General features: G+C 39.0%; 1 protein-coding gene and 1 pseudogene across 1 annotated transcript in view; both read left to right on the top strand.

Moving 5' to 3' along the window:
• Positions 1 to 26,523, top strand: part of RPAP2 (RNA polymerase II associated protein 2) — a 77,892-nt gene extending 51,369 nt beyond the window's left edge. Inside the window, exons 12-13 of the mRNA XM_036103359.2 lie at positions 23,298 to 23,449; positions 26,124 to 26,523. Coding sequence (XP_035959252.2) covers positions 23,298 to 23,439 — 142 coding nt within the window. The 3' untranslated portion in view covers positions 23,440 to 23,449; positions 26,124 to 26,523. The remainder of the gene's footprint in view (positions 1 to 23,297; positions 23,450 to 26,123) is intronic.
• On the top strand, positions 3,523 to 6,480 carry LOC118542843 (mitochondrial sheath formation-associated protein pseudogene; annotated as a pseudogene).
• Positions 26,524 to 26,800: the final 277 nt, after the last annotated feature.

Here is a 26,800-nt window from a genome sequence, read left to right as displayed (position 1 = left end):
GATGTTATAAGTAAGAAGTTATTCAAATGCAGTATGTAAAAGGCTAATGAAAGAGACAATGAGGATGAGTATATTTAGCATAGAAAACAATTTAGTTTTGCTGATAAAGAACCATGGTGACTCTGCCCAAGTATTATTACTTAATGATCTTAGTCCTTAAACTTGGCAAAGAAATGGCACTGAATGATACGGCTAGTCTAGTCACTCTTTCTGTGGAAAGATTACGGAGTACTCATTGAAGTCAAGGGGAGAAACACCCCTCAAGATTCCTTTGCTGTCTTTCTACTGCAGACTGACATTATATTAGCTGACATTATATTGCACTCCACATCAAAGCTGAGGAACCTGCAAAAGGAAGCAATGGAGTGATTTAGTACTTCAGCATTATACTTCTAGAGTGGTGGAGAGCAAAATAAAATGTGTATGTTGATTGTTTTTAATGTAAAAATATGGGGGGGTTGTGGGGAGGGTAATTTTTTTTTTTTTTAGATTTTATTTATTTATTTACTTACTTGATGAGAGAGAGAGAGCACAAGGGCAAGCAGGGGGAGCAGCAGAGGGAGAGGGAAAAGCAGACTCTCCAGTGAGCAGAGAACCCTATGTGGGTTCAATCCCAGGACCCCAGGATCATGACCTGAGCTGAAGGTAGACACTTAACTGACTAAGCCACCCAGGCACCCTGTAAAAATATGTTAAAACTATTTTGCTTACAGAATCCTCACTACAATCTGTGGACCTCTTTTCCCTCTTCTACATTATTTTTTACATTTTATTCTAGGAATAAGTCTTGTCAGTGAATAGGGATGTCTAGAAAGCTGCTCATGTGAATTTTAGATTCTTTGTTCAGATCATATTTAAGTAAATTTTTGAAGTGGTTCTAGAATAACATTTTCCTTTTTTACTTCCTACTTTTTTTTTTTCATTCATTGAGGAAAAGATCTCAAGGGTTCATTTATAAATCTTTAAACTAGATATGGTGGGACGCCTGGGTGGCTCACTCGGTAAAGCGTCTGCCTTAGGCTCAGGTCATGATCCCAAGGTCCTGGGATCGAGCCCCGCATTGGGCTCCCTGCTCAGCGGGGAGCCTGCTTCTCCCTCTGCCTGCCGCTCCCCCTGCTTGTGTTCCCTCTTTCTGAGAAATAAATAAATAAACAAACTAGATATGGTAAAGCAACCTGAGTTTCTTCTCTGAGATAGTATCATCTTGTTGTTAGCTAAAGGATGGATAAGTACCTGACTTGTAGCTCTGATTTTTCTTCTAAAGAGTTGGTTTAGTCTTTTTTTGTGTGTCTCTAATCCATGCCATGAAAATCAACGTAAGTAGAACCCATATATGCCAGAAAAGGAAATGAGACCCACACTTCATTGTAGCATCATAACTATAAATCAGTGTAGAGGCTGGCATCTACACAATAATTGAAAAGGTTCCAAATACTTAGAAATCTGAATTTAAAAATAGACAACAAAGGTGTATTGAGCAGCTGCTACTGGTAAGACTGTATTTTAGGCACTGTGGGGGATACAAAGATTAAACAAAGCCTCTGCACTCAAAGACTTTACAGCCTGCTGGATGTTGAGGAAAGGGGGAGATGAATGTGTGCACAGGTAACTACATTAAAAAGTTAAATATATCAAATGGCAAAAAAAGCACAGACTATTGGGAATTTCAAAGAAGCAAAATATCTCGACCAGAAAGATTTAAAAAAAAAAAAAAAAAAAGAGGGTTTCACAGAAGTGGGGTTTGTGATTGGCCCAAAGGATAGAAAGGGTTTCAAGAAATAGAAATGAAAGGATGAGGGCATTCTGAGGCGCCTGGGTGGCTCAGTTGACTAAGAGTCTCCCTTCAGCTCAGGTCATGATCCCGGGTCCTGGGATTGAGCCCCACGTCTGAGCAGGGAGCCTGCTTCTCCCTCTCTCTCTCTCTGTCCCTCTCCCTGACCTGAGCGTGTTCTCTCTCTCTCAATCACTCACTCACTCTCAAATAAATAAAATCTTAAAAAAAAAAAAAAAGAAAGAAAGAAAGGATGAGGGCATGGTAGGAGGTACCTATAACATGGATAAAAAAGCAAAAAGAAGGGATTTGATGAAGAGTACAAAATAACTGTAAAGAGTGGTTGAAAAGTTGGGTGTATCATAGAGATAGATCCTTTCATGGCAGATAAACTTACTTCAGTGGACAGTGAAAGTCATTTAAGTTTTGAGCAGAGTACTGTCATGAAACCTGCACTTTAGGAAGATTAGTCTTGCAGAGATCTGGAGTCAGATCTGATCCTGTCTTCCACCAGTCCTTCCAGTCCTTCAAAAGCTTCCAACTGCTCTTAAAGAAAAAACCTCTTATTGTGGCCTACATGGCCCTGCGTAGTACAGCCCCTTCTTATCCAGCCTTCTCTCACACCACCCTACCTTGTTCTCTTTCGCAGAACATTGACCTTCTTTCAGCCCTTCTCATCACAGCCTCACCATAGGACACTGGTTGTTCCCTCTGTCCAGAATATTCTTCCCTCCCCTCTTCCTTTGGTTAATTCCCCTTCATCTTTTAGAACCTGAGGAAACTTCCTCAAGAAATTTTTCTTGACTTCCCTGACTAGAGCAGATATCTTTACAAATAGACTTTAATAACACCATGCACTTACCTTTCCTACACTTGTCTTGTTTTCAGTTTTATATGTAACTGTATGATTATTTGATTAATGTCTGCCTCTGTCTTTCAACTTGAAGATTGTAGGGACTGGTTCTTTGTCTGATTTTATTCACCATTATATACCCAGCACTTAGCATTGTGCCTAATTATAGATTTATAATAAATATCTGGAAGTGAATGAGTGAATTAATGTATGAATGAGATTAATTAGCATACTATCCTTTCGTACTCCTTCCCTCCTGCCTACAACTGCTTATTCATCTTTGAAGTTTAAAAATCAAAACAAAAAACACCTATCCTTTGTCCTTAACTTCACTGACCCCCTCAGACTATCCATCCATTAGTAAACTTCTTAAAGACCTAGTCTGCTGTCAGTGATTCTACTGCTTTTCAATAATCTCTTGCATTCTTATTCTTGCGCACACCATTTATGAAATTGATTTCTCAAAGACTCTAGTAGTGATAGTGTAGTTAACCAAAGAGTACTGAGGCAGTGAACTAAAATGATGACAAGGAAAATTAAATGGGAGAGACAGATGATAAGAGACATTACAACTCCAGAATCTACAAGGTTTAGCAATGTGTGTGTGTATTGGGGGGACGGAGAATAATAAATGATTTCAAAATACAGGCACACTTCATTTGATTATGCTTTACGTTATGCTTCGCAGCTTGCATTTTTTACAGATTTAAAGTTTGTGGCAACCCTGCATTGAGCAAGTCTGTCAGCACTATTTTCTGACAGCATTTGCTCACTTTGTGTCTCTTTGTCACATTTTGGTAATTTTTGCAATATTTTGAACTTTATTATTATATTATGGTGACCTGTGATCAGTGATCATGACTCACTGAAAGCTCAGGTGATAGCATTTTGAAATTATTTTTAATTAAAGTGTATACTTCTTTTAGACATAGTGCTGTTGTACGTAATATACTACAGTATAGTGTATACATAACTTTTATCTGTACTAGGAAATCAAAAAATTCAGTCGGTTTTATTATGATACTCATTTTACTGTAATGGTCTGGACCAAACCTGCAATATCTCCACAGTATGCCTGTATTAAGACAGGTGACTGGGAAAATACTAGTGCCTCTAGGGAAATGGGTAGGAGGAACTAATTTTAAGAGGTGGTGCATTTGGTTTCATACCTGCTCTACAAGCTCCGAGGCTATTCCTGTTCAGGAGTAGGAAAGGTTCAGGCAGATTATCCACTTGGGTGGTTCCCCAGTAGGTAGTTGAAAGTGTGGAATTGGAGCTAAAGAATGGTAAGGAGTCTTCCCACGTCCAATGCCCAGAGTCAGACCAGCACCCCAACATGGACCCTGAGTGCGATTGGGAAGGCATTAGTGCCGAGGGGCCACGATCCAGCTTGCTGGAGGAAACCTGGGGACATCTGTAAGGAGAGGAATAGGAAGGACCTGAGGAGAAACAGTAAAGGAGGGCATTATAGATCCTTTGGAGCCAAGGACTAGAACTGACTTGCAAGACCTCTACCAATGAGGGGTTTCATGAGCACACTCCTTTGCCAAGATCTTGGTGAATAATCTTTCACCATGTTTTTGTGTCTTGGACATTGTTTTACTTGTTATCATGATCATGCTTGGCTGGATGCTTTTTGTTGCATTTACATGTTACATGGGCACATTTCTGGAGTTCACTCCTCCAACTCTGAAGTGGAAAGGGAAGTGGCCTGAGGAGAGCAAGGCACAACTGAGGACCCAGGCTTTGGATGAAGAACCGCAACTATGAGAACCATGTGGAAGGGATATAAGTATCCCCCAGTAAGGACCCTGGTGGAAATAAGCAAAGATGATCCTGGTAAAGCAGGATCAGATTACAAAAATAAATAATTTTTTTTTTAAATGGTAAGGATAATGAGAGACCTAGACTTTGGAATCAGCACTGAAATGGTGAGAGGGCAGAGGTAGAGGGTGTTAAATGCTAAGTCAAGATGAGATAGAACCTGTGAAACAGCTGCATCCATGCCAAGGATGCCTGAGCACTACAGAGAAAGCAGAAAGAGGGGGAAAGTGGACATTTTTGAACATCAACTATGTGCAACACCTTGCTAGATTCTTTACATGCATTATTTAATTTGATCTTCACAATCCAGTAAGGTCAGTAGTGGTGTCCCACTTCCCAGAGGAAGAAACAGACTGGGAAGACAAGTACTTTGTCCGAGGTCACACCGGGACTCAGACTCAGACTGTGTAACTTCAAAATGTGTGCACTTTCCTTGGCACAGTGTACTTCAGAAAGGTATGTATCCAACCAGAACACTGCCAAGGAATCCAAAGCAGTTATGAGGTTAAAAAAAGAAGTGGTAACTACCTTTCTGAGAACCTGGTATTTATCCTCTATTGAAGAAGGACGAGGGGGCGCCTGGGTGGCTCAGATGGTTAAGTGTCTGCCTTCGGCTCAGGTCATCAGGGTGCTGGGATCGAGCCCCACATTGGGCTCCTGGCTCAACGGGGAGCCTGCTTCTCCCTCTCCTTCTGCCTCTCTCCCTGTTCATGCTCTCTCTCTCTCTCTCTATCTCTGTGTCTCAAATGCATAAATAAAATCCTTTAAAAAAAAAAAAAAAGAAAAAGGACAAGGACTGAAAAAAGCTGTGGCTTTGGCAATTAGGTGGTTGTAGGTGACCTTCAAGAAAGCAGTTTTTTTAGGATGATAAGCATGGAGACCAGATTGCAAGGACAACTACAGTAGACAGTTGTGAAGATACTAGACGTAGCACATGTTGACCACTCTTTCCAATTTGGTTGGCAGAAGAGGAGAGGGAAGCGATTATAACCCTATATGACATGGTAAATCTTCAGAAGACTTCTCAAGATAGTGGAGGCTTGGGCTTGTTGGTGGCAAGGAGCAAGGAAATGTTAGGTAGAGCACTTTTGGGAGTACTAAAGACACTGGGTAACTGGCAGGATGAGGCCCATGAAGAAACTGGGAATGTTATCAAGGGAAAATTTGCCTATTAATTTTTCTTCTCAAACCCCTTTCACCCACCTCTCCCACTGTTTCCTTCACATGTTTCTCTCTCCTTGCCTTAAATGTATTATTTGCTAACATTTTGCCTTCTTAATTTCAAAAGTGAATGAACCAAACCTTGTATATTTCTCCTTCCAAAAATCCATGTTAGTATTATTGATTTATTACTTGCTCTGATTGAGTCTACCCTGCTCCACTGCAGGTCCTAGGAGAATTAAGTGTAAGGCAGCATTTCTAAGCTTGACCTATATACAGCCATTATGTTTAATTCTAGTGACTAACTTTTTTTCATATTCATGAATTTTACCTTCCCTGCCTTCTCATCTTTCATGACCCACAAATCATTCCTAGGGCCATATGCATGTACTTCACACACACACACACACACACACACACACACACACACACACGTTTCTACATGAAAATAAGAGACTTCCCATTGTTCTAGAAATTGTGTTTGGACAATACATAAGCAGTACTAAACCAGGAAAGATGTCTACCATAAGTGAGGTGAATTTGAAACTATTTCCTTACCAAAACATAATCTCCTTCAGCCAAGGGTATTGTTTAGATTACTTTTGTCTCCCTCGTGCCAAACATTCAATCTGGCACTTAGTACTCAATATTTATAGAATAAATCAAATGAATGAATGGATAGGAACAACTTAAATAAATTGTTGTTGATGTTATGGACTTAAACATAGAATTGGTAGCACTGGTAAAATGGCTTTGCACAGGAAAAAACAAAAATCGTTGCTTACTATAATGAGTGAAAGGAAGGACAGTAACCCTGTGTCTCTGTAATGATTCATATTTTCCAGGGTGGGTATGGTCTGATAAGGGTGTGACTATTTAGCCTAAAAGGAATCGCTACTTTTAACCAAATCTAGCATTGCTTTTTTGCAAATAGATTGTTAAAAAATCTTTAATGAAATTAATGAAAAACCGCTAAAGCTAGATGTAAATGTGACATTGTTTTTTTTAACTCCTATAATTATAAAATTAGTGAATATTTAAATTTTTTAAATGTTTCTTTGATTTAAAAACTTGATTCCAAATACTGCTTTTCTCTTACCTTCCATGGACTTTATCTTTTATCTTCTGTGGACTGATAAAAAAGAAGAATTGGTTAAAGAGCAGTTAATTACCAAGTATGTATGGTATTGTACGAAATCTTTTATTTATCTGGTACATCACAGACAGAATTCTGGAGAATTCTTTGAATGTTTTACATGTTGGTATTTGTTGAATTGGAAGCATTTATCAAATATTAATGGATCCTAATGGAAAATTTTACTCTAGAGGCAAACGCTTCCTTTAACTAGTTTTATGAATGTATTTTATTAACTAGTCTTGCAAAGTTGAATGAAAGTTTTAAGGAGAAAAAATGATTATTCCCATTGTATCGAGTGTTTGTTAAATTCAAGATCCTAATCGCCTAGTGTGTTTTTCCTCTGTTGTCTTTAAACACTTCCGTTTAGATTGTTTATTATAGAGACTTAACACCTTTTTAATATTCTTCCTGCCGCTGACTTTTCTCATTCTGATAGTTCTAGTTAACTGTAAAGTCACTTCTTGGAGGCAAAATTCAAATGCTTCCATTTTACTCCTTGTCTAAATATTTTTTACAAAGCTTTAAAGAAGATTTTAAGGCCAAAGGGTAAAATGAGGCTTGATGTTCTATTATTGCTGTTTGTGTTGTTCCACTATGCATTTTGAATGAGGAGTTTGAGAGTTGGCTTTCTGTCATTTTAGTACAGCTAGAAAAGGTATACTCTTGTCTTAAAAGACGAGGCATATCAAAATATACACAAGGTTTAATACTGAAAATTCCACTGGAGCAAAAATACTTGAGAAACTACTACAAACTGCTTGGTGAACACCTGCAATTACTGTGGAAATGAAATCATGTTATAGTAACTGAATTGCCTGTACTATTTCAGAGTTCCATTTATTTACAGATTTTTCTTTCCATTGAGTTTTTCAAACCCCCCCACCCCGTTATGATGTTGTTCGTCATATGGAGGTTTTTAATTACAGTGAGTGGCAAATCAGCTGCACTGCAAAAATGTTTTGTAAGAATAAAGCAGTCACCAGGTTATAACTAGTATTCTTACGGTTTCATTGCAGAGAAAAATGTTGCTCATCTGAAAACAGATTTACACACTTTTCACATGTTCCCAATTCCTAAAACTATAAAATTAAATGCCACTAATTCTCTGCAGCTAAGGTTATACATTGATATATGGTTATACAGTTGATCCTTGAATGTAGTGGGGGCTGGGGCACTGACCTCCCCCCCCCGCCACAGTCAAAAATCCACATGTAACTTTTGACTCCCCCTAAACTTTACTAATAGCCTGTTGTTGACTGGAAGCCTCACCAATAACATAAACAGATGATCAACACATACTTTGTTATATGTATTATATATACTGTATTACTACAATAAAGTAAATTATCAAGAAAATCATTAGGAAGAGAAAATACATTTATAGTACTGTACTATATATTTAAAAAAAAACAAAAAATTCCGTGTATAAGTAGACCCATGTAGTTCAAACCCATGTTGTTCAGGGGTCAACTGTACATTAAAAGTAGACGTAGGGGTATCTGGGTGGCTTAGTCGGTTAAATGTCTGCCTTTAGCTCAGGTCATGATCCCAGGGTCCTGGGATTGAGCCCCGCATTGGGCTCCCTGCTCAGTGGGAAGCCTGCTTCTTCCTCTCCCACTCCCCCTGCTTGTGTTCCCTCTCTGGCTGTGTCTCTCTCTGTCAAATAAATAAATAAAATCTTTAAAATAAATAAAAAATATATGTATGTATGTATGTAGAAGTAAAGGAATGCCTGGGTGGCTCAGTCGGTTAAGCATCTGCCTTCGGCTCAGGTCGTGATCTTGGGGTCCTGGGATCAAGTCCCGCATTGGGCTCCCTGCTCAGCAGGGAGCCTGCTGCCTCTGCCACTCCCCCTGCTTGTGCTCTCTCTCTCTCTGACATTTTTTTAAAAATCTTAATTAATAAATAAATAAAAGGAATAAAGATATGTATTCTTTCCTCAAGGGAAAAAAATGCACATTTGGAAAAAAAAAACTTCTTATGTAATTGGAAGGAATATATAAACTCTTATATCTGAGATTAAGATGAGGAAGTAGAGTCAGCAAATGTAGATTTCTCTGTTGAGAAACTTAATCGTAAGGGTAGGAGAGAGATTGAACAATTTGTTTTGAAAAGACACTTAAGCATGGTAATAGGGTGTGGAGAAGGAGCCAGTAAAGAAAAATAATCTGAAATTGAGAATGAGATGGAGGGGCGATATATACCATGGAACAGGGTCCCGGGGGAGGCACAAAGAAATGGGACGATGGTCACAGGCAGATGGAATAGCTTGAACAGGGGAAAACAACTACATCGTCTGAGACTGGAAGCAAATAAGTGAGGAATGGCTATAGATAAGTTTGTAAGTAGAAGGGAGAGATTTTAAATCATGTCTGACAACTTCATTTTTCATGAAGTAGGATATGAAGTTGGTCGGGTAGAGAGTGAAAATACTGGTAACAGAGTAGTCATTAAGAGGATCTGGAAAAGGCTCTATGCCAAGGCCAGAGAATATTGGCCAGAAGAGGCCAGAGATCGTGGATTTGTAGCGGTAGCAGTCTCCTTCCTCCCACTGCCCTCCCCGCAGGGGTTTGTAGCCATCCTGCTTGTGGCTGTGCAGAAAGCAGCTTGTAGCACTGATGCCAGCTTGTAGCTGTCATGACTAGGGAAGCTAAGACAAGGAGGCAGGAGATTCAGACGAGTGCTGGTAAAAGAGTAATTCAAGAAATCAGCACAAATATAATTGGTAAAGGATAATGGAGTTATCTTAGGAAGGATATTAGTCATCCCAATCAAACATTTCTTGTGTGTCTCTTCCCAAAGTGTACCTTCAGCTCCGACATTTCTCTTAGGTTGCAGACAAAACTTTATTTTTTGTTGGGCATCTCCATTTGGATATTCCTCAGGCAATTCAAAGTCTCAAATCTGAGTTGAGTTCATCTTTGGAAAGTCCCCTATTTCTTTTGGTGACATTTCCCTCTTCCTAATTATCCAGAGTTGAAAGCCGACTTGTCGTTGGTGCTTCTCTTGTGCTTATCCCTCCTATCTAGTCAATGCTAAGTCCTGCCTTTGTGACTTCTCTTACCCAGGGGTCTGTCTCCTTTCCCAGTGCTGCTAACTACATCAGGCTTTCATTGCTTGCCTAGACTGCTGCAATTAGAGCCTTCTCAAACAGGTCTCCTAGCCAAGTGTCTCTTCCTTCAACTTAGTCCATCCTTCCTCCAGCTTTAACAAAAATCTCACTAAAGCTTAATCCTGATTAGGGCAGGCCTTTATTCAGAAACCTAGTGATGCCCCACTTCTACTATGTAATTTTGCTTGAAATTGAAGGTTCTCTTAAAGTGGTCCCAACCTGCCTCTCCAACTTACTCTCTTGTTTTCTTACATTGTGTCCACTGTTTCCCCCACAGACATCTTTGTTAGCACTCTGAACTGTGTTTAAAATGCCAATTGCCTTTTCATATCTATCTGTCCTAGTCTTCAAAGCCCAGTTCAAATGTTGCTGCCACCTTAGAAGCATTCCTTAACCTCTCAGAGGTAGAAATAATGACTTCCTTGAATAAATTCCTGTGGATGAGACCATTCTTTTTTTTTCCCCAAAGATTTTACTTATTTGACAGAGAGAGAGGGAACACAGCAGTGGGAGAGGGAAAGCAGGCTTCTGGGATCATGACCTGAGCCAAAGGCAGACGCTTAACGACTGAGCCACCCAAGCGCCCCTAGATGAGACCATTCTTTGGGACTCTGTTACCTTCAGCTTTGTTACATAGCTGTTTGTGCAAAGATTTCATTTCCTTTGCTATTTGGTTTCTTCGAACTGTGTAGGTAACAAGTATAACACATAGTCAGAACTACTCAAATGTATTCAGTTGAGGAATTTACAGTGGTTCTCAACACTCATTGTTCATTGGAATCACATAGGAAGTTTTTTAAAAATACCAATACCTGATTCAGAGATTTCAATTCATTGGTCTGGGGGTGGGGCCTGGACATACGTAGTTTTTAAGTTCTGCAAGTGATTGTAATTTGTACAGACAGAATTGAGAACCACTGTCTTTAATTCTGGGGCAGTTATTAGTGTACCAGAGCTATGCTAAATCAGTTGATTTGTCTATGTCTGCTAGGATTTGCTTGCTTTAAGGCAGTTCTTAGCTTTCTTCTAAAGTCTTTAGTTAATGGTGTTGGAAGGTGCTTTTTGGCTGTCAGAAAAGATGAATTAGAAACAGTAGACTTGTCAGTTTTCATTAGCACATTTTATTTTGTAATGATAGATTTCAGAAATTATTTGAAGAACATATACAAGTGGGCCTTTGAAATCATAAGGTATACTCAGTTCTTAAAATTAATCAGATATGTGAGCTTGTGTGGTATAGTGGTTAAAAGTGTGGACTAGTGGGAGTACTTCTGGGTTATTTGCTCATCTCTTACTGACTGTGTGACCTTAAGAAAGTCACATCAGTCACAAAGCCTCACCTTGGAGTTCACACTTGCTGCAACTTCACAGAAAGGTTAAAGACCAACTAAGTCTCATAAAGGGGAAAAAAAAAAATCTTTTTATAAACTTGGAAATCACTGAAGCTTCATATATTTGACTCAGTGGTTGAGATCCTGCCACAAAGGGAACAACTGGGAAAAAGAACTGGCATTTCTTCAAGGGAAACAAATTCATTTACTCCCATTTAGAAAGCCACCCACCACCCCTATTAAACTATCTGAATTCCTTGTCAGTTGTAAAACCATGTTTACTCTCTACATAAAAACAACATCAACAGCAGTTTAGGAAAGTGCCACAAGGTGGTTACTTCTGCACATGAGCCAGTCCGTGTTGATGGATGGAAAAAGAAAAGCTGTTCCTCAGGGTGGCTTTTTTGGTTCTTTCCCTGTGCCCAAGTGTGTTTTGTTACTTCAGGGAGGAAGCCAGGGGCCACAGATGACACAAATGTTTTTAGAGAATCACTGACAGAGTTGAATATTCTTCATTCTCCCCAATAAGAAACAAGCAAGGTGAAAAAAGAGTTATCTTAAACATGAAATCCTAATTACTCACATGCTAAGGAGCCCTGAAGAAGACAGATAAAATTCCTTTTCAAAGTTTATACTAGGAAATTTTTTTTAAATCTGAGAGATACATTTTGCAAAATGTCTTGGGTTTGGGTGAGCCCTCAAATTTCTGAAAATAGATGACATTTTGACCCAAGGTGTTACAGACTGGTCACAGCTCTCTTTTGTTTCAGTTTTGAGTGTGTGTGTGTACAGACAGAGGTGTTCTGCTTTAATCCTTTATCATTTAGCATTTGTTCTTACAGAGAAGAAGGGAAAATCCCAACTCATTTTTTAGAAGATAAAATATGGGTGAAGTAACAATTGTTACCGCAGGAAGAAAGGAGTAACAAGACTTGATTGGTAAGCAAGATGCCTTTGTGATAAAGGTGTCCGTTTTTAGCACTGTTCTTAGCCTTTGTGACCCTGGATAAATCCCTTACCCAGTCCAAAGCCTGAGATACAGTCACCTGTCAAAAGGACACTTGCTGGATAGGTTGAGACTAAATCCCTCTTGAGGAAACAAAGTGGTGGGATAGCCTTATAAAATAAGACTATGCAGCTAAACCTCCACTTTTCGAGTCTGCACTTCCCCTGGCCATTATTGGTAAAGATGCCTCATCTGTCCTAGAAGACTTTTGTTTTTTGTTTATTCGAAGCCCCCCAAGTGTCAGGTATTGTAGTATCTGTTCTGTTCTAACTGGTAAAGTGACAAGCCTAGTGCCTGTGCATGCTGCTTACCTTCTCCTTCCCAGCACTAACTTCTGAAGGATCAGAGAGTGAGTGTTTAAAAATTTCTTTAAAGCCCAGCATTATCTTTTAGCAGCCTTGCATGTTCATCACCTTTATGCACGGTAATCAGCAGAACAGGTTTCCCTACTGCAACAGAACTCTGTGTGAACCCAGTCATTTCTCAAATCTGATAGGTACAGAAAAGTATGTGGCTTTTCACTTCCTGTCCCTTCCTCCAACCCCAAACCAAAGAGAAGCATGCTTTCTGGTGACATTTATTCACATAGACGTTCTCACAGCTCGCTCTTCTCTTGAGGCTGTGTTGACTTTGAGGAGTGTCGTTCAGTGTCATTTTACAATAGCCTACTGTTTTTGATTCTGTGAGCTTGGAAATCAACAATAAAGACTCAGGAAACTCTAGAAGTTGTTGCTTTTCTTCTAGTTTTGAGGGCAAGGTTGAAGGATGTCTGTGCTATATCATTTCAGGCAAGTGCCTATGTGATCTTCACACAGATTACCCAGATGATTCAGGGAAGGGTAATCTGGACTGTGCTGTGATTTCCAGTGTCCAGGAGCTGCATTATGTATTCTCCAGGAGGAATGAGTGCAATGAGCAAAGCAGTAGGGACCACAATGGGGAAGGCCTTGTAAAAATCCAGGTTCATGACTGACTTTGATCGCACTACAGGACATGGATAACAGAGTTCCCTCGATTGTTTAGCTCTCCTTGCTCACTAAATCACAGCTTTAACTCTTTATATAGCTTTCACAGTTGATAGGACACAAACCAGGCACTCACCCAATTATAGGTGACTTCTCAGACACAAACGTTTGTACAGCTCTAAATCCTTGGACATAATATGGGTTTTTTTTAAATGCCACTTTTTAATTAGAAATCTCTCTCGTTTCAGTTGTCAGACTTTGAAAGTCCTCTCACTGCTGTGCATAATTCCTGTTAACCAGATGTTTGATAGCTCAGTGATAACAAATGGAAGGTGCTGGTCCTAACCTGACTTACATTCTCTCCTTTTGAGCTGTAGCGTATGTGGAGCAGTCAGCTAAATAATGGTCTTACCAATAAGATGCGGCATGACACTTGACTTTTTTGCTTTTTGTCATACCATTTACCATATGGTAAGGAACTAGTTACATAAGGCTGCCTGCCTTTTCAAAAGAGAGATCTGAATCGGTGGACTTTTAAGAAGAAGTTTCCTTTCTTGTTTGTGATTTATACATTGCAAGGTATTATGTCGTTTTTTTCTAATTATATTCTCCAGCACACAGACTGTTTGTGGTAAGCCATACTTTTAGTGTCACCTCTAGAGGTTTTTATTCTTACTTAAAAGCACTTGAAAGAAATAAGTGAAACATAAAAAATCTTTAGTTTTTACTCACGGCCAATCACATTTTCTGTTACTTATTTTAAAGGTATTTCCTACCTAAAACACATAAATACCAACTGGAGTGTATTACTGTTATTTAAGTAGATGTAGTTTTGGGGGCTTTATTTATTGTTTATTGTGGCTTTCTTTAATATTCACTATTACAAGTTTCAGGAACAGAATACAGGCTTGAGTCCCTTTCAGTATGTAATAGGATGGGAGTTCCTTAATGAAAAAGTTAAAGAGATAAGTGATTAGCATATCATGATTAATAGTGCACAGATAAGGAGTTAAGAGGAAAGGAGGAGCCTGGGGAGTCAGTTAAACAAAAAGGGGGGGGGGTGTTTGATAAGATCCTGAGATAGTACATCAAAAATAACATAGACATGAAAGATTTTATTTTGTGGTATCTTTCTGTGAGGTGGGAAGTATGTTGTTGTTTTGAAGTAATGAATTTGGACAATGTGTATGTTCTGGGGCAGTAGTTAAAAGGAGAACCTAGAAGGGGGTTTAGGGAAGAATACTAATCTGAATAAGGAGGAGTCAGATGGCATTTATGAGGAAAGATTAAAAGGACTTGAAATTAATTGAGAACTATTTTCAAGAATATGAAGAAATAACTTATAAGAGCTGCCCCACAAAAAGTTCCATGAAGGAGAAAATAAAATTCTGCAAGAGACATTTAGTTTATGTAGGAGGAACAATGGCTACAATTTAAAGTTTGTTATCCATTGCAACATGCTGTACACAGAGGTGTAGAATCCCCCCTCCTTCAAGATCATGGAGTTAGTTATTTGCAGTCTTGTGTAAAGGGACCAAATTATTACATTAAGAAAGGATTGAGGGGTGCCTGGGTGGCTCAGTCATTAAGCATCTGCCTTCGGCTCAGGTCATGATCCCGGGTCCTGGGATCGAGCCCCGCATCGGGCTCCCTGCTCAGCGGGAAGCCTGCTTCTCCCTCTCCCACTCCCCCTGCTTGTGTTCCCTCTCTCGCTGTCTCTGTGTCAGATAAATGAATAAAATCTTTAAAAACAAAACAAAACAAAAAAGGATTGAGCCTGTTTTCTTAGATCATATAAATCTTTTCTTTGTTTTTATTGAAGTTTAGTTGACATACAATGTTAACTTAGTTTCAGTTGTACAACATAGTGATTCAACAGCTCTATACATTATGCTATCCTCACCACAGTTGTAGCTACCATTTGTTACCACACTACGCTATTATAATACCATGGACTATATTCCCTATGTTGTACCTTTTATTCCTGTGACTTACCTCCTGTATCCCACTTCCCCTCACCCCTCTCCTCTCTGGCAACCATCAGTTTGTTCTCTGTATTTTTAAAGATTGATTGATTGGTTTGACACAGAGCACAAGCAGGGGGAGCGAGAGGGTGGAGAAGCAGGCTCCCCACAGAGCAGGACGCCCGATGCAGGGCTTGATCCCAGGACCCTGGGATCATGACCTGAGCCGAAGGCAGATGCTTAACCGACTGAGCCACCCAAGCACCCCTGTTTTGTTTTTTTCTTTCAATTCCACATATAAGTGAAATCACATGGTACTTGTTTTTCTCTTTTTCCACTTAGCATAATGTCCTCTAGATCCATCCATGTTGTTGAAAATGTCAAGATCTCATTCTTTTTTATGGCCGAGTAATAATCCATGGTGTGTGTGTGTATGCACATGCATACCCATCTTCATTATCCGTCAGTGGACACTTGGGTTGCTTCCATATCTTATCTTGGCTATTGTAAATAATGGTGCAGTAAACATAGGGGTACATATCTCTTTTTGAAATAGTGTTTTTGTTTTCTTTGCGTAAATACCCAGTAGCGGAATTACTGGATTATGTGGGATTTCTATTTTTTATTTTTTAATGACCTCCATACTGTTTTCGCCAGTGGCTATAACCAATTTACATTCCCACCAAACAGTTCATGAGGGTTCCTTTTTCTCCACATTCTTGCCAAAGCTTGTTATTGTTGTATTTTTGATTCTAGCCAATCTGACAGGTGTAAGGTGGTATCTTTTCGTAGTTTAGATTTGTATTTCCTTGATTAGTGATGTTGAGCATCTTTTCGTCTTCCTGTTGGCCATGTGTAGGTCTTCTTCGTAAATATTTGTCTCTGCCCATTTGTAAATCAGATTGTCCTTTTTTTTTGGTGTTGAATTGTATTAAGTTCTTCATATATTTTGGATATTAACCCTTTATCAGATATATCCTTTGCAAATATCTTCTCCCATTCAGTAGATTTTCTTTTAGATTTTTTCATCCATGTTCATCAGACATACTGGCCTATAGATTTCTTTGTATATAGTGTCTTTGTCTAGTTTTGGTATCAGGATAATGCTGCCTTCATAGAATGAATTTGGAAGTTTTCCTTCCTCCTGTTTTTTTTGGAATCATTTGGAAAGAGTACTTATTAACTCTTATTTAAATGTTTGTAGAATTCACCTGTGAAGCTTATCTAGTCCTGGACTTTTGTTATTGGGAGATTTCTGATTACCCCATTTAGTTTTGTTACTAATAATTAGTATGTTCACATTTTGTATTTCTTCCTGATTCACTTTTTTGGAAGATTGTATATTTCTAGAAATTTATCCATTTCTTCTAAGTTGTCTAATTTATTGGCATATAATTTTTCATAGTAGCTTCTTACAATCCTTTGTATTTCTGTGTTGTCCGCTTTTACTTCTCATTCATTCCTAATTTTACTTATTTGAGTCCTCTTTTTTTCTTTTGATGAATCTGGCTAGAGGATTATCAATATTATCTTTTCAAAGATGCAGGTCTTAGTTTCCATTGATTTTTTTTTTCCTTTTTTTTTTTTTTTTTTTTAGTCTCCATTTCATTTAATCCTGCTTTGATCTTTATTGTTTCCTTCCTTCTACTAATTTTGGGCCTTGTTTAGTCTTCTTTTTCTAGTTCTTTTAGGTATAAGGTTTGATTGTTTACCTGAGATTTTTCTTGGGTCTTGGTAGACCTGTATCATTGTAAACTTCCCTCTTAGAACTGCTTTTGTTGCATCCCAGAGATTTGGGGCCATTGTATTTTCATTTCCATTTATCTCCATGTATTTTTTAATTTCCTCTTTGATTTCTTGGTTGACCCTACTTGTTGTTTAGGAACCTGTTGTTTAGCCTCCATATGTTTATGTTCTTTCCAGATTTTTTTTCTTGTATTTGAGTCCTGGTTTCATATGATTGTGGTTGGAAAAGCTGCTTGATATAATTTCACTCTTTAATTAAACTTATTGAGATTCATTTTATGGCTTAACATGTGATCTGGAGAATGTTCTATGTGCACTTGGAAAGAATGTGTATTCTGCTGCTTTGGAATGAAATGTTCTGGGCATATCTCTTAAGTCCATCTGATCTAATGTATCATTCCAAGCCACTGTTTCCTTATTGATCTTCTGTCTGGATGATCTATCCATTGATGTAAGTGCGATGTTAAAGTCCTCTACTATTGTTGTATTACTGTTATTTTCTCCCTTTATGTCTGTTAATATTTGCTTTATTTATTTAGGTGTTCCTGTGTTGGGTGCATAGATATTTACAATTGTTATATCCTCTTGTTGGATTGATCCCTTTATCACTATGTAATGTCCTTCTTTGTCTTCTATTACAGTCTTTGTCTTAAACTCTCTTTTGTATAAGTATTGTTACCTCGGCTTTTTTTTTTTGCACTTTCATTTGCATGGTCATATGTTTTTCCATCCCTTTACTTCCAGTCTGTTTGTGTCTTTCAATCAGAGGTGAGTCTCTTGTATGCAGCATAATAGATGGGTTTTTTTTTTTTAACCCAATCAGTCACCCTATGTCTTTTGATTGGAGCATTAGAACATACACATTTAAAGTAACCATTGATAGGTATGGACTTATTGCCATTTTGTTAATTGTTTTCTGGTGGTTTTTATAGTTCTTCTCTGTCCATTTCTTCTTTTGCTCTCTTCCCTTGTGATTGATGGCTTTCTTTAGTTTTAGGCTTGGATTCCTTTAATTTTTTTGTGTATCTGTTAAAGGATTTTGGTTTGTGGTTACCATGAGGTTCATATATAACATCCTAATTATATTATAGTCTATATTAACTTGATGGTTGCTTAAGTTCAAACTCATTCTGAAAGCACTACATTTTTCCTATTCATGTTTTATGTATATGCTATATTTTACATCCTTTTATTTTCTGAGTCCTATAATTTTTTAGATATAATTGATTTTACTACTTTTTTAAAAATTATAATTCAGTATAGTTAATATACATTGTTATATTAGTTTCAGGCATATAATAATAGCAATTCAACAATTCCATATATTACTCAATGCTCATCACAGTAAGTGTACTCTTAACCCCCCTCACCTATTTCACCCATGTCCCCTCTGATAACCCTCTCTTTGTTCTCTATAGTTAAGATTCTGGTTTTTTTTTTTGGGTTGTCTTTTTTTTCCCCCCTTTGTTCATTTGTTTTCTTTATTAAATACTATGTATGAGTGTAATCATACGGTATTTGTCTTTCTCTGACTGGCTTATTTTGCTTGGCATTAAACTATCTAGATCCATCCATGCTGATGTAAATGGCAAGATTTCATTCTTAGGGCTGAATAATATTTCACTGTGTGTGTACCACATTTTCTTTATCCATTCATCTATAGATGGACACTGGGGTTGCTTCCATATCTTGGCTATTGTAAATACTGTAATAAACATAGGGATGCATGTATCCCTTCAAATTAGTATTTTTGTAATCTTTGGGTAAATATCCAGTAGTGCAATTACTGGATTGTAGGATAGTTCTATTTTTAACTTTTTGAGGAACCTCCATACTGTTTTCCACAGTGGCTGCACCAGTTTGCATTCCCACTAACAGTGCATGAGGGTTCCTTTTTCTTCACATCCTCACCAGCACTTGTTTTTTGAGTTTTTTATTTTAGCCATCTGACAAGTGTGAGATGATATCTCATTGTGGTTGTTTGCATTTCCCTGATGAGTGATGTTGAGCATCTTTTCATATGTCTATTGGCCATCTATATTTTTTAGAAAAATGTCTGGTGATTTTACTACTATTGTCTTTTAATATTCATACTAGCTTTTTTAGTGATTGACCTATTAACTTTATGTTTACTTATGACGTTTTTTTCTTTTCATAATATTCTAATTATGACTTCTCTTTTTTTGCTTAAAGAAGTCCTTTTAACATTTCTTGTAAGGCTGGTTTAGTGGTGATGAACTCCTTTAACTTTTGTCTGGGAGACTATCTCTCCTTCTATTCTGAATACCCTTGCTAGTTGGAATATTCTTGGTTGTAGGTTTTTCCTTTCAGCACTTTGATTATATCCTATCTTCTGGCTTGCAAAAGTTCTACTGAAAAATCAGCTCAGAGCTTCATGGGGTTTTCCTTACACGTAACCAGTTGTTTTTCTGTTGGTTGCTACTTTTATTCTTTATCTTTACTCTGACATTTTAATTATCATGTGGCTTGGTGTAGATATCCTTGGGTTCATCTTGTTAGGGACTTTCTGTGCCTCCTGGACCTAGATGTCTGTCTCCTTCCCCAAGTTAAGGAAGTTTTTAGCTATTATTTCTTCAAAATGTTCTGCCCCTTTCTCTCTTTCTTTCTCTCTCTCTCTCCCCTTTTTCTGGGACCTCTATCAAGTGAATGTTAGTACACTTGATATTGTCCTAAAGATCTCTTAACCTATTCTCATTTTTTAAAATCCTTTTAGGATTTTGCTGTTCAGCTTGGATGCTTTTCATTACCCTGTTTTCTACATTGCTGATCCTTTCTTCTGTATCCTCTCATCTACTGTTAATTCCCTTTAGTATATTTTTCATTTCAGTTACTTTATTCTTCAGCTGGTTGGTTCTTTATCCTTTTATCTTTGTTGAAGTTCAGAGTTTATCCACTCAAGTCCAGTGAGCATCTTTATGACTATTACTTTGAATTCTTTATCATGTAGATTGCTTGGCTCTGTTTCTTTCTTTTTCTGAAATTTTGCTTTGTTCTTTTGAAGCATATTCCTCTATCTCCTCATTTTGTTTGATTTTCTGTTTCTATAAATTAGGCAGAACAGCTATTTCTCTTAGACATGAGGTAATGGCCTTGTGTAGGAATATCTCCGGTGTAGACTATGCCTGTGACTTTAGCTGGCTGGCTGAAGCTGTAACAGGTGTAGGCTGGGAGTCCTGGGGTGTCCCAGGCATATAGCACCCTGGTGGGATGGCTTGAGCCAAAGCGGGCAACAGGGGGTGGGAGTGGGTCCCACAGTGTTCTGCAGTATGGGGCGTCCTGGCAAGGTGGCAGGAGCTGGAGCATAACCCGGTGGTCCTTGGGTACTCCGCACAGGGGGGCGCCACGCCAGGACAGCTGGAACCAAAGTGACCTTGGGCTAGGAGTCACAGGGTGCTCCATGTAGAGTGTTCCTTGATGGGACAGCAGGAGCTGAAGCAGGTGTGGGCCCGGGGGTCCTGAGGCACTCCATGCAGGGAGTACCCTGACAGGATGGCTGGAGCGAAGACAGATGCCAGCCAGGAGGTCTCAGGGCTCTCTGCACTTGGGGCGCCCTGGCAGGACAGATGCTGCTGAAGCAGGTATGGGCTGGGAGGTCCTGGGCCACTCGGTGCAGTAGGTGCCCTCATGAGTCATCTAGAGCTGAAGTGATGTCGCACAATGATTGTGCCTGTGTTGCCTTGGCAAGACAGCTGGAGCTGTAGTGGGTGCTGTCTGGGGGTGGTTCAGTGTGCACTGCACTGGGGCTACCTTAGGGAGACAGCTAGAGCTCTAGCGGGCGAGGGTTGGAGGGCCACCTGTAGGGGCAGCTGGGTTTGGTGGGGTTTGGTGGGCTAGGGGCCCGGGCTCACTGTGGCAGGTGGCTAGGGTGCCCAGACCTTGCTTTTGTCGGTGCTATGAAGTAGGAGGGGAACATGAGCCATGGCACTCACCAGCACCTTTGATACTAGTGTGTTCCAGCAGCTCCCTGGCCTTTTGGCAGATGCCCTTAGAACTCATTCCATTATCTTCCAGTTGTTCTTTTAATCTACAGCCTTTTTTTCCTGTGCAGTAGGGCAGCTGGGGCTAGTGGGGTCCTAAGGGACTGAGGCTCACTGATGCAGCAGGCCAGCTCCCATCTATGCTATCAGGGTGGACAGGGAATATGAACAATGGTGCTGGCCAGTACCTGGGACCCAGGGAGAGTGTTCTAGCAGCTCCCTGCCGTTTTTCAGATGCTCTAGAGCTGGTTCCTTCATATTCTAGATGCTCTTTTAAAGTGCATCTTTTTTATCTCTGCCACAGGGCTGAGCTGTACTTCTGGTCTCTGGATACGACCTTCGCCACTGCAGTTGGCAAGATGGGGGCGTGGCGGGGGTGGGGGTTGGATTACTGTTGTTACTGTGTCTCTCTCTCTCTCTCTCCTGTCTTTCTCTGTGTGGTCCCTCTATCCCTGTTCAGTCAGCCCTAGTTCTTCAGGGGGAATTGCTCAACATGTAGGCGTAGATTCACTGTGTGGAGGAGGTGAGCTGAGGGTCTTTCTGCATCATTGTCTTCCCTCCTTTGTAAACAAAACTTTTAGGTGTCTATGAACACATAATGAAGTTATTATAATTTTAGTCTTATAAGTTTGCTAGAGAAGTATCACTGTTCCTAAAATATTTTATAACCCTGGCACTTGATAGAATGATTCTTAAGAGCTGCTTCTTAATCTTCCCATTTTCTGCTCTCATGTGGGCACATAGGTTGAGAAATCTAGCTATCACCATTTACTTCTACTTTGAGGGTTAAATTTTAAAACATACTAATGGCACTTTGAGAAGTAATTGAGACCTTGTTTTCATATATGGATCAAATACTAGTCTCTTTCTTTGAAAGTCAGAAGTTGTTTTGGATGTGCCATGTATACCATTTTTAAATATACACAAAAGCTACCTTTGTATGGAGTTGACGGATCTGATCTGCCTCCTGACTTCTTGGTTTTATTTTAGCTGAAGTTATCCAATCCCCAGTAACTTTGGTTGTATTGTGGGGAAAGAGCAACTTTATTCGTGTGAGAAAAGCCAGAGTTGACTTCTGGGTTCCACCTTCATGGCAGGAAGATGACTCAGGAAAAGCTGGCCACAAATGCCTAAGTTTGCCCAAGTGCCCAGCGTGGGCTTGGCATTGGAAAGCTTGTGTTACCCTGTTTCCTAACGACCTTTGGGGAATACCTGCAGATAAAGCTCATTAAAATGTCAAAACCTGGTAGTGCATTCTCCAGCTGTAAAGAAATACAGGAGAGGTGGGGAAGGAATACACTACAGTGGTTTTCCCATGTTAGAACTCTGTAGATTTCACTGAACTTTTGGAGTCACCTAGTCTCCAGTTCTTGGTAAGATACCTTGAGAGATAGAGAATTTACCACCTCTTCCAAGTCCCGGCTGTCTTTAGACAATGTGACAAAGATTTCCTTTTAATTCTGCTTTCTGTGTAAGATGGCTAAGCAAGCAAGAAATCTCTGAGAACGTAACATTTCCTCTTCCACACTCATTACCGTGGAGTTGCTCCACTCTGAGTCCTTGAGCTTTATTGATTGAAGTCAGAGGGTTATTTATATTTGATGTGCCTGGTGGCACCAGTGTTCAAAAAGCATCTGGAAGACCTTTGTGGTAAGTATAAGACTACTCAAGGATAAAAGAATTTTCTCACCAAAAGCTTTCCAGAAACATACCTTACAAAGGCTCTGTGAAGCATGCTCTCTGGAGATTATACATAATATATACATAATTATTATATGTAGTTACATATATAATTTATGGAAAGTAATGGTCTTAATCTTTGATTAGTAAGCATGACTTTTAAAAAGTGAATAATGACATTTCATTGAAAATTACTTTTGAGAATATTATATGCAATCAGTTGTTTATTGGAAGTGACTTGGGAAAGAAGCAGAGTGCGTAGAAGATTGTATTAAGTGCCTTATAAGATGTAATTCATCTATTTAGTGTTTTAAAAATAAAAATATTAAGGTTTCATCCAAAAGGTAATCCTGTTTATCATTTATTATTTTTTTTATTCAGGTGATATAAACATTCAGTATGGTTTTAAAGCAGTTCTCACCTCTAAGCTTCTTTCCACAGCTTCTTTTCCCTAAGTGGAAAGACTTCATTTTCATTTCTGAGAACTTGGTAGCTTTTCCTGGCATAATGAAGAACATGTTATAGATTCAGGCTTTTAGGTTTCTTAACAGTATGTTTGATCTTTCATTCTTTTCCTGAGATTTCTTCTCTGCCTTTATTTAGTAAAGCCTTCTGTCTCTGGAAATTTTGTTAAATCAGAAAGACTTCATTTCTCTGCTGTGACAAAAATCCCCTCTGCTATGTAGAAGACAGGAACCCCTTAGTCCTCATTTCATGGAATTGCATTTAATATTTTTGGTCTTTTCAGACTGACCCCAATTCTTGGCATTCAGAAGCATTCTCAGGAAAATGTGGTGTTTACACAGTTTATAGAGACTTTGCTTGAAGAATTACATTTAAAGAATGAAGACCTTGAAAGCTTAACCATCATATTTAAAACCAGCTGTTAACCACGGAGTGGTGAGTTAGATTGTGTTTTGTTTTTTCATTTGTTGCCTGTTTGGAATCTTTTTTCATATTCAAAAATTTAAAAACCAAGTATAGACCTCAAGATCTCCTCAGTTTGCTAAGGAAGAACATGATATCCCTTAGTTCTCAGCCACCCTATCACTTTCTATCCACTCCTATTACTTTCTGCCCCGCCCCCCCAATCCTTGTTGTTATTCCTCCTTATAGGTTACTGGAGTTAGTTCTATTTCTGGTACTTGAGAAAACTGTCTCCTACCAGCTTCACACTCAAACCTAGACCATGCCTCATGTCCCACCTTACTGGTTGAAGTAAATTGCTATTTCCTGGGAAAAACCTAACTACTGCAGCCATCCACTGAGAACATCCTCATCCTACTCCCCTTTTTGAGGAAACCATCCCCTACCCAGTCACTACTTTAGTCATCTCCTGGGCAGATAACTAGATAAATGTGTAAGTCCCACTGTTGAATCCTGACCCTGTTCCCCGGCACACAGCCCTCCCCTCGTCTCCCAGCTTCTTGCCTCTTTCACAACTATCAGAGTGTCCCCTCCTTCAACCTGCCTTCGGCATACCTCTCTCCCTTTCCTCCACTTCTCACTTCGCTCTCTCAGGTGCTCCATAGGTATTGATTTAACGTTATGATTGAAGAAATTCAGCTGAAACTACAAGTGAGACCCTCCCAGGGAACATTTTTTTTTTTAATTTCAATTTCTTAAATTATACAAGCTTGTTGTAAAAATTGAACAATACAAAAGTGCATATGTAATTTAGAAAAGGAAAATCCACCTCTCACTCTCCCTCCAATCCTGTCTACTTTGCAGAAATATGTTTGATGTATATATCATTTTTTGTAAAAACAGAACCAAAAAACTCTTCAAGCACATTTTTAAATATATGAGAAGGATATTTGAGAGAAGAATTTTGGCAGGGAAGAAAGAACATCCCTTTATTGAACATGCTCAAAAATTGAATGTAAGAAGTCAGCACTGTCTTCCCCTCCCAATTTATACCCACTGGCTTTTTCATATGACCCTGCTTCCCCCGAGAACCTTGTAAAACAAAAGCTTTTCCTTAGGGAGTGAGCTCAGATTGGCATGTATAAGCATTAATTCAGAGGCCCTTCTAAGAATACAGTGAAGTTGGAGTTTTTTGTTTTATTGAGCTTCAGATACAGAAAATCGATAAAAAAAAAATGTCTTAACCAGAAGTCCTTCCAGATCTGCTTTAGTGAACAATACCAAGTAAGAATCATTTTTATTAGCATATTTAAAACTTGTATATAAACAGATACTGAAAGTCCTCAAAAGTACTTTCACACCAATAGATGTTTTTAAGTTTCCTCTGTGATCACTTTTTACTTACACACATAAACAATGTAAATCATCAAAAGTAAACCTTTGCCAAACCTTCAATATTATAAGCGATTCTGAATGAATTGAGCCCTCATACATAATTTTCCCTATGAGAAGAAGAGAGTTGTGACTAGGTAGAGTTTTATTTCTCTTTACATGATTTTTGTAAATCATAAGTTCACTTGTATATAATGACTAATGTCTAATATACTTGCTAATAGTAATTTAATATTGAAAAGATTGTATTAATGTGTTTTCAGTTGCAAATAAAATCCAGCTTTTTTTTTTTAAGATTTTATTTATTTATTCATGAGAGGCAGAGGGAGAAGCAGGCTCTCCGCTGAGCAGGGAGCCCGATGCGGGACTCGATCCCAAGACTCCAGGATCATGACCTGAGCCAAAGGCAGACGCTTAACCATCTCAGCCATGCAGGCGCCCTCCAGCTTTTCTTATGATAGAATGATAGTTAACTTTTGCTGCTTAACAGCTTACTCCAAAGACTTTTTATCTCACACTTTCTATGAGTCAGGAATCTGGACAGTTTAGCTTTGGGCCTCAGGCTCACGGTCTCTCCTGAGTATGCAGTGAAGCTGTTAGGGCTACAGTGTCATCTGAAGGCCCAACTAGAGGACGATCCCTTTCTAAGGTCACTCTTGTGGTTGTTGGCAGGATTTACTTCCTCAGAGGCTGGTGCACTCAGGGCCTCAGTGTCTCACTGGCTATCGTCCAGGGACCTCTACATAGTGTACCTCGTACTTGTCATGTGCCTTACCCTCATAGGGAGTAAGATGGAAGCCACAGTTTTGTAACTAATCTAAGTGACATCCCATCACTTTTTCCATGACAAGTTATAATCACTAGGTCCACCCCACATTCAAGGTGAAAGGACTGCATAATGGCATGACTACTAAAGCCAAGGGTCGTTGGTGGCCATCTTCGAAGCTGAGTGGCAAAATTTTTCGGGAGTTCCCAGCTTCGTATGTAGTATATTCCAACGTCTGGGTAAGAGTCTTGAACTTCACACTAATTGAGGGCACCCTGAACCAAACCACATGCCCATGGGATTGCTATAAACTAACCCAATCATCCTGACAAAGGATGGGCGAGAGAAGAGGATTTTCTTACTGACCTAGACCCATCACAGCCTTCCCTCAAGCTGAATATGAGTTGGGTCTATTCCACATCAATCAATCACTATTGCTACATAATGAGGAAAAAATGCAATGTATATTGGGAAAACAACACACAGTGTTCCCAAAAGCTAGTAAAATATTTTAGGTGTTTTATCCAAACTGTCTTTTTTGCTTCACAGGTATAATCCATGAAGACCAAATAGAAGATGATCGTCTATTCATCATTTCTGGAATTCTAGCTACAATAATGTTCTGGTGGTAACTGATAACTAGCTTTGTTCCAAGAAAGACCTCCTTAGATTTCAGCCCCCTGCTTCCCGGTCCCTAACTGTACAGTGACTTCCCCTAGATAGAGGAGAACCATTTTTCCAACAAGGATAACCAAATCCTTGCATCCCTAGCTGTAAGACATAGTATTTTTATTTACTTGAAAATTGAAATCTTAAGTTGAAACATTAATAAATATTGATCTTATTTATTGGTTGACAAACATTTGAGAACATTCCCATTTTGGCCTCACAATCTAAACTCTAGATTCTAAAAACGGTGAAGAGTTCAATAAATGCAATCTAAGATGAAGCCCTTTGGAAGTGTAGTCACTATTCTTTTAAAGAAACTGTGCTATAAAATGGTCCTGAGCAGTGTAATCTTACAAGTCCAAAACAGGAGTATTCCAGAATTTTCTGGACTCAACTAGAAAAAGGAAACTGTAGTTTATTTTCAAAATTTACAGTTTTTTCAAAATGTCTGTCAAGCATGCAAGTTACAAGGCCTCCAGAGCAGTTAAGGGGGGGGCCCTCAGACAATTTGGGAAGCCTTACTGGAGGGCCAAGAAACAAAATAAGAATCAGATCTA

Source organism: Halichoerus grypus, chromosome 5, assembly GCF_964656455.1.
Source record: "Halichoerus grypus chromosome 5, mHalGry1.hap1.1, whole genome shotgun sequence".
NCBI lineage: Eukaryota > Metazoa > Chordata > Mammalia > Carnivora > Phocidae > Halichoerus > Halichoerus grypus.
Note: the sequence above shows the minus strand (reverse complement) of the source record. Positions and strands in the feature narration are given on the sequence as shown.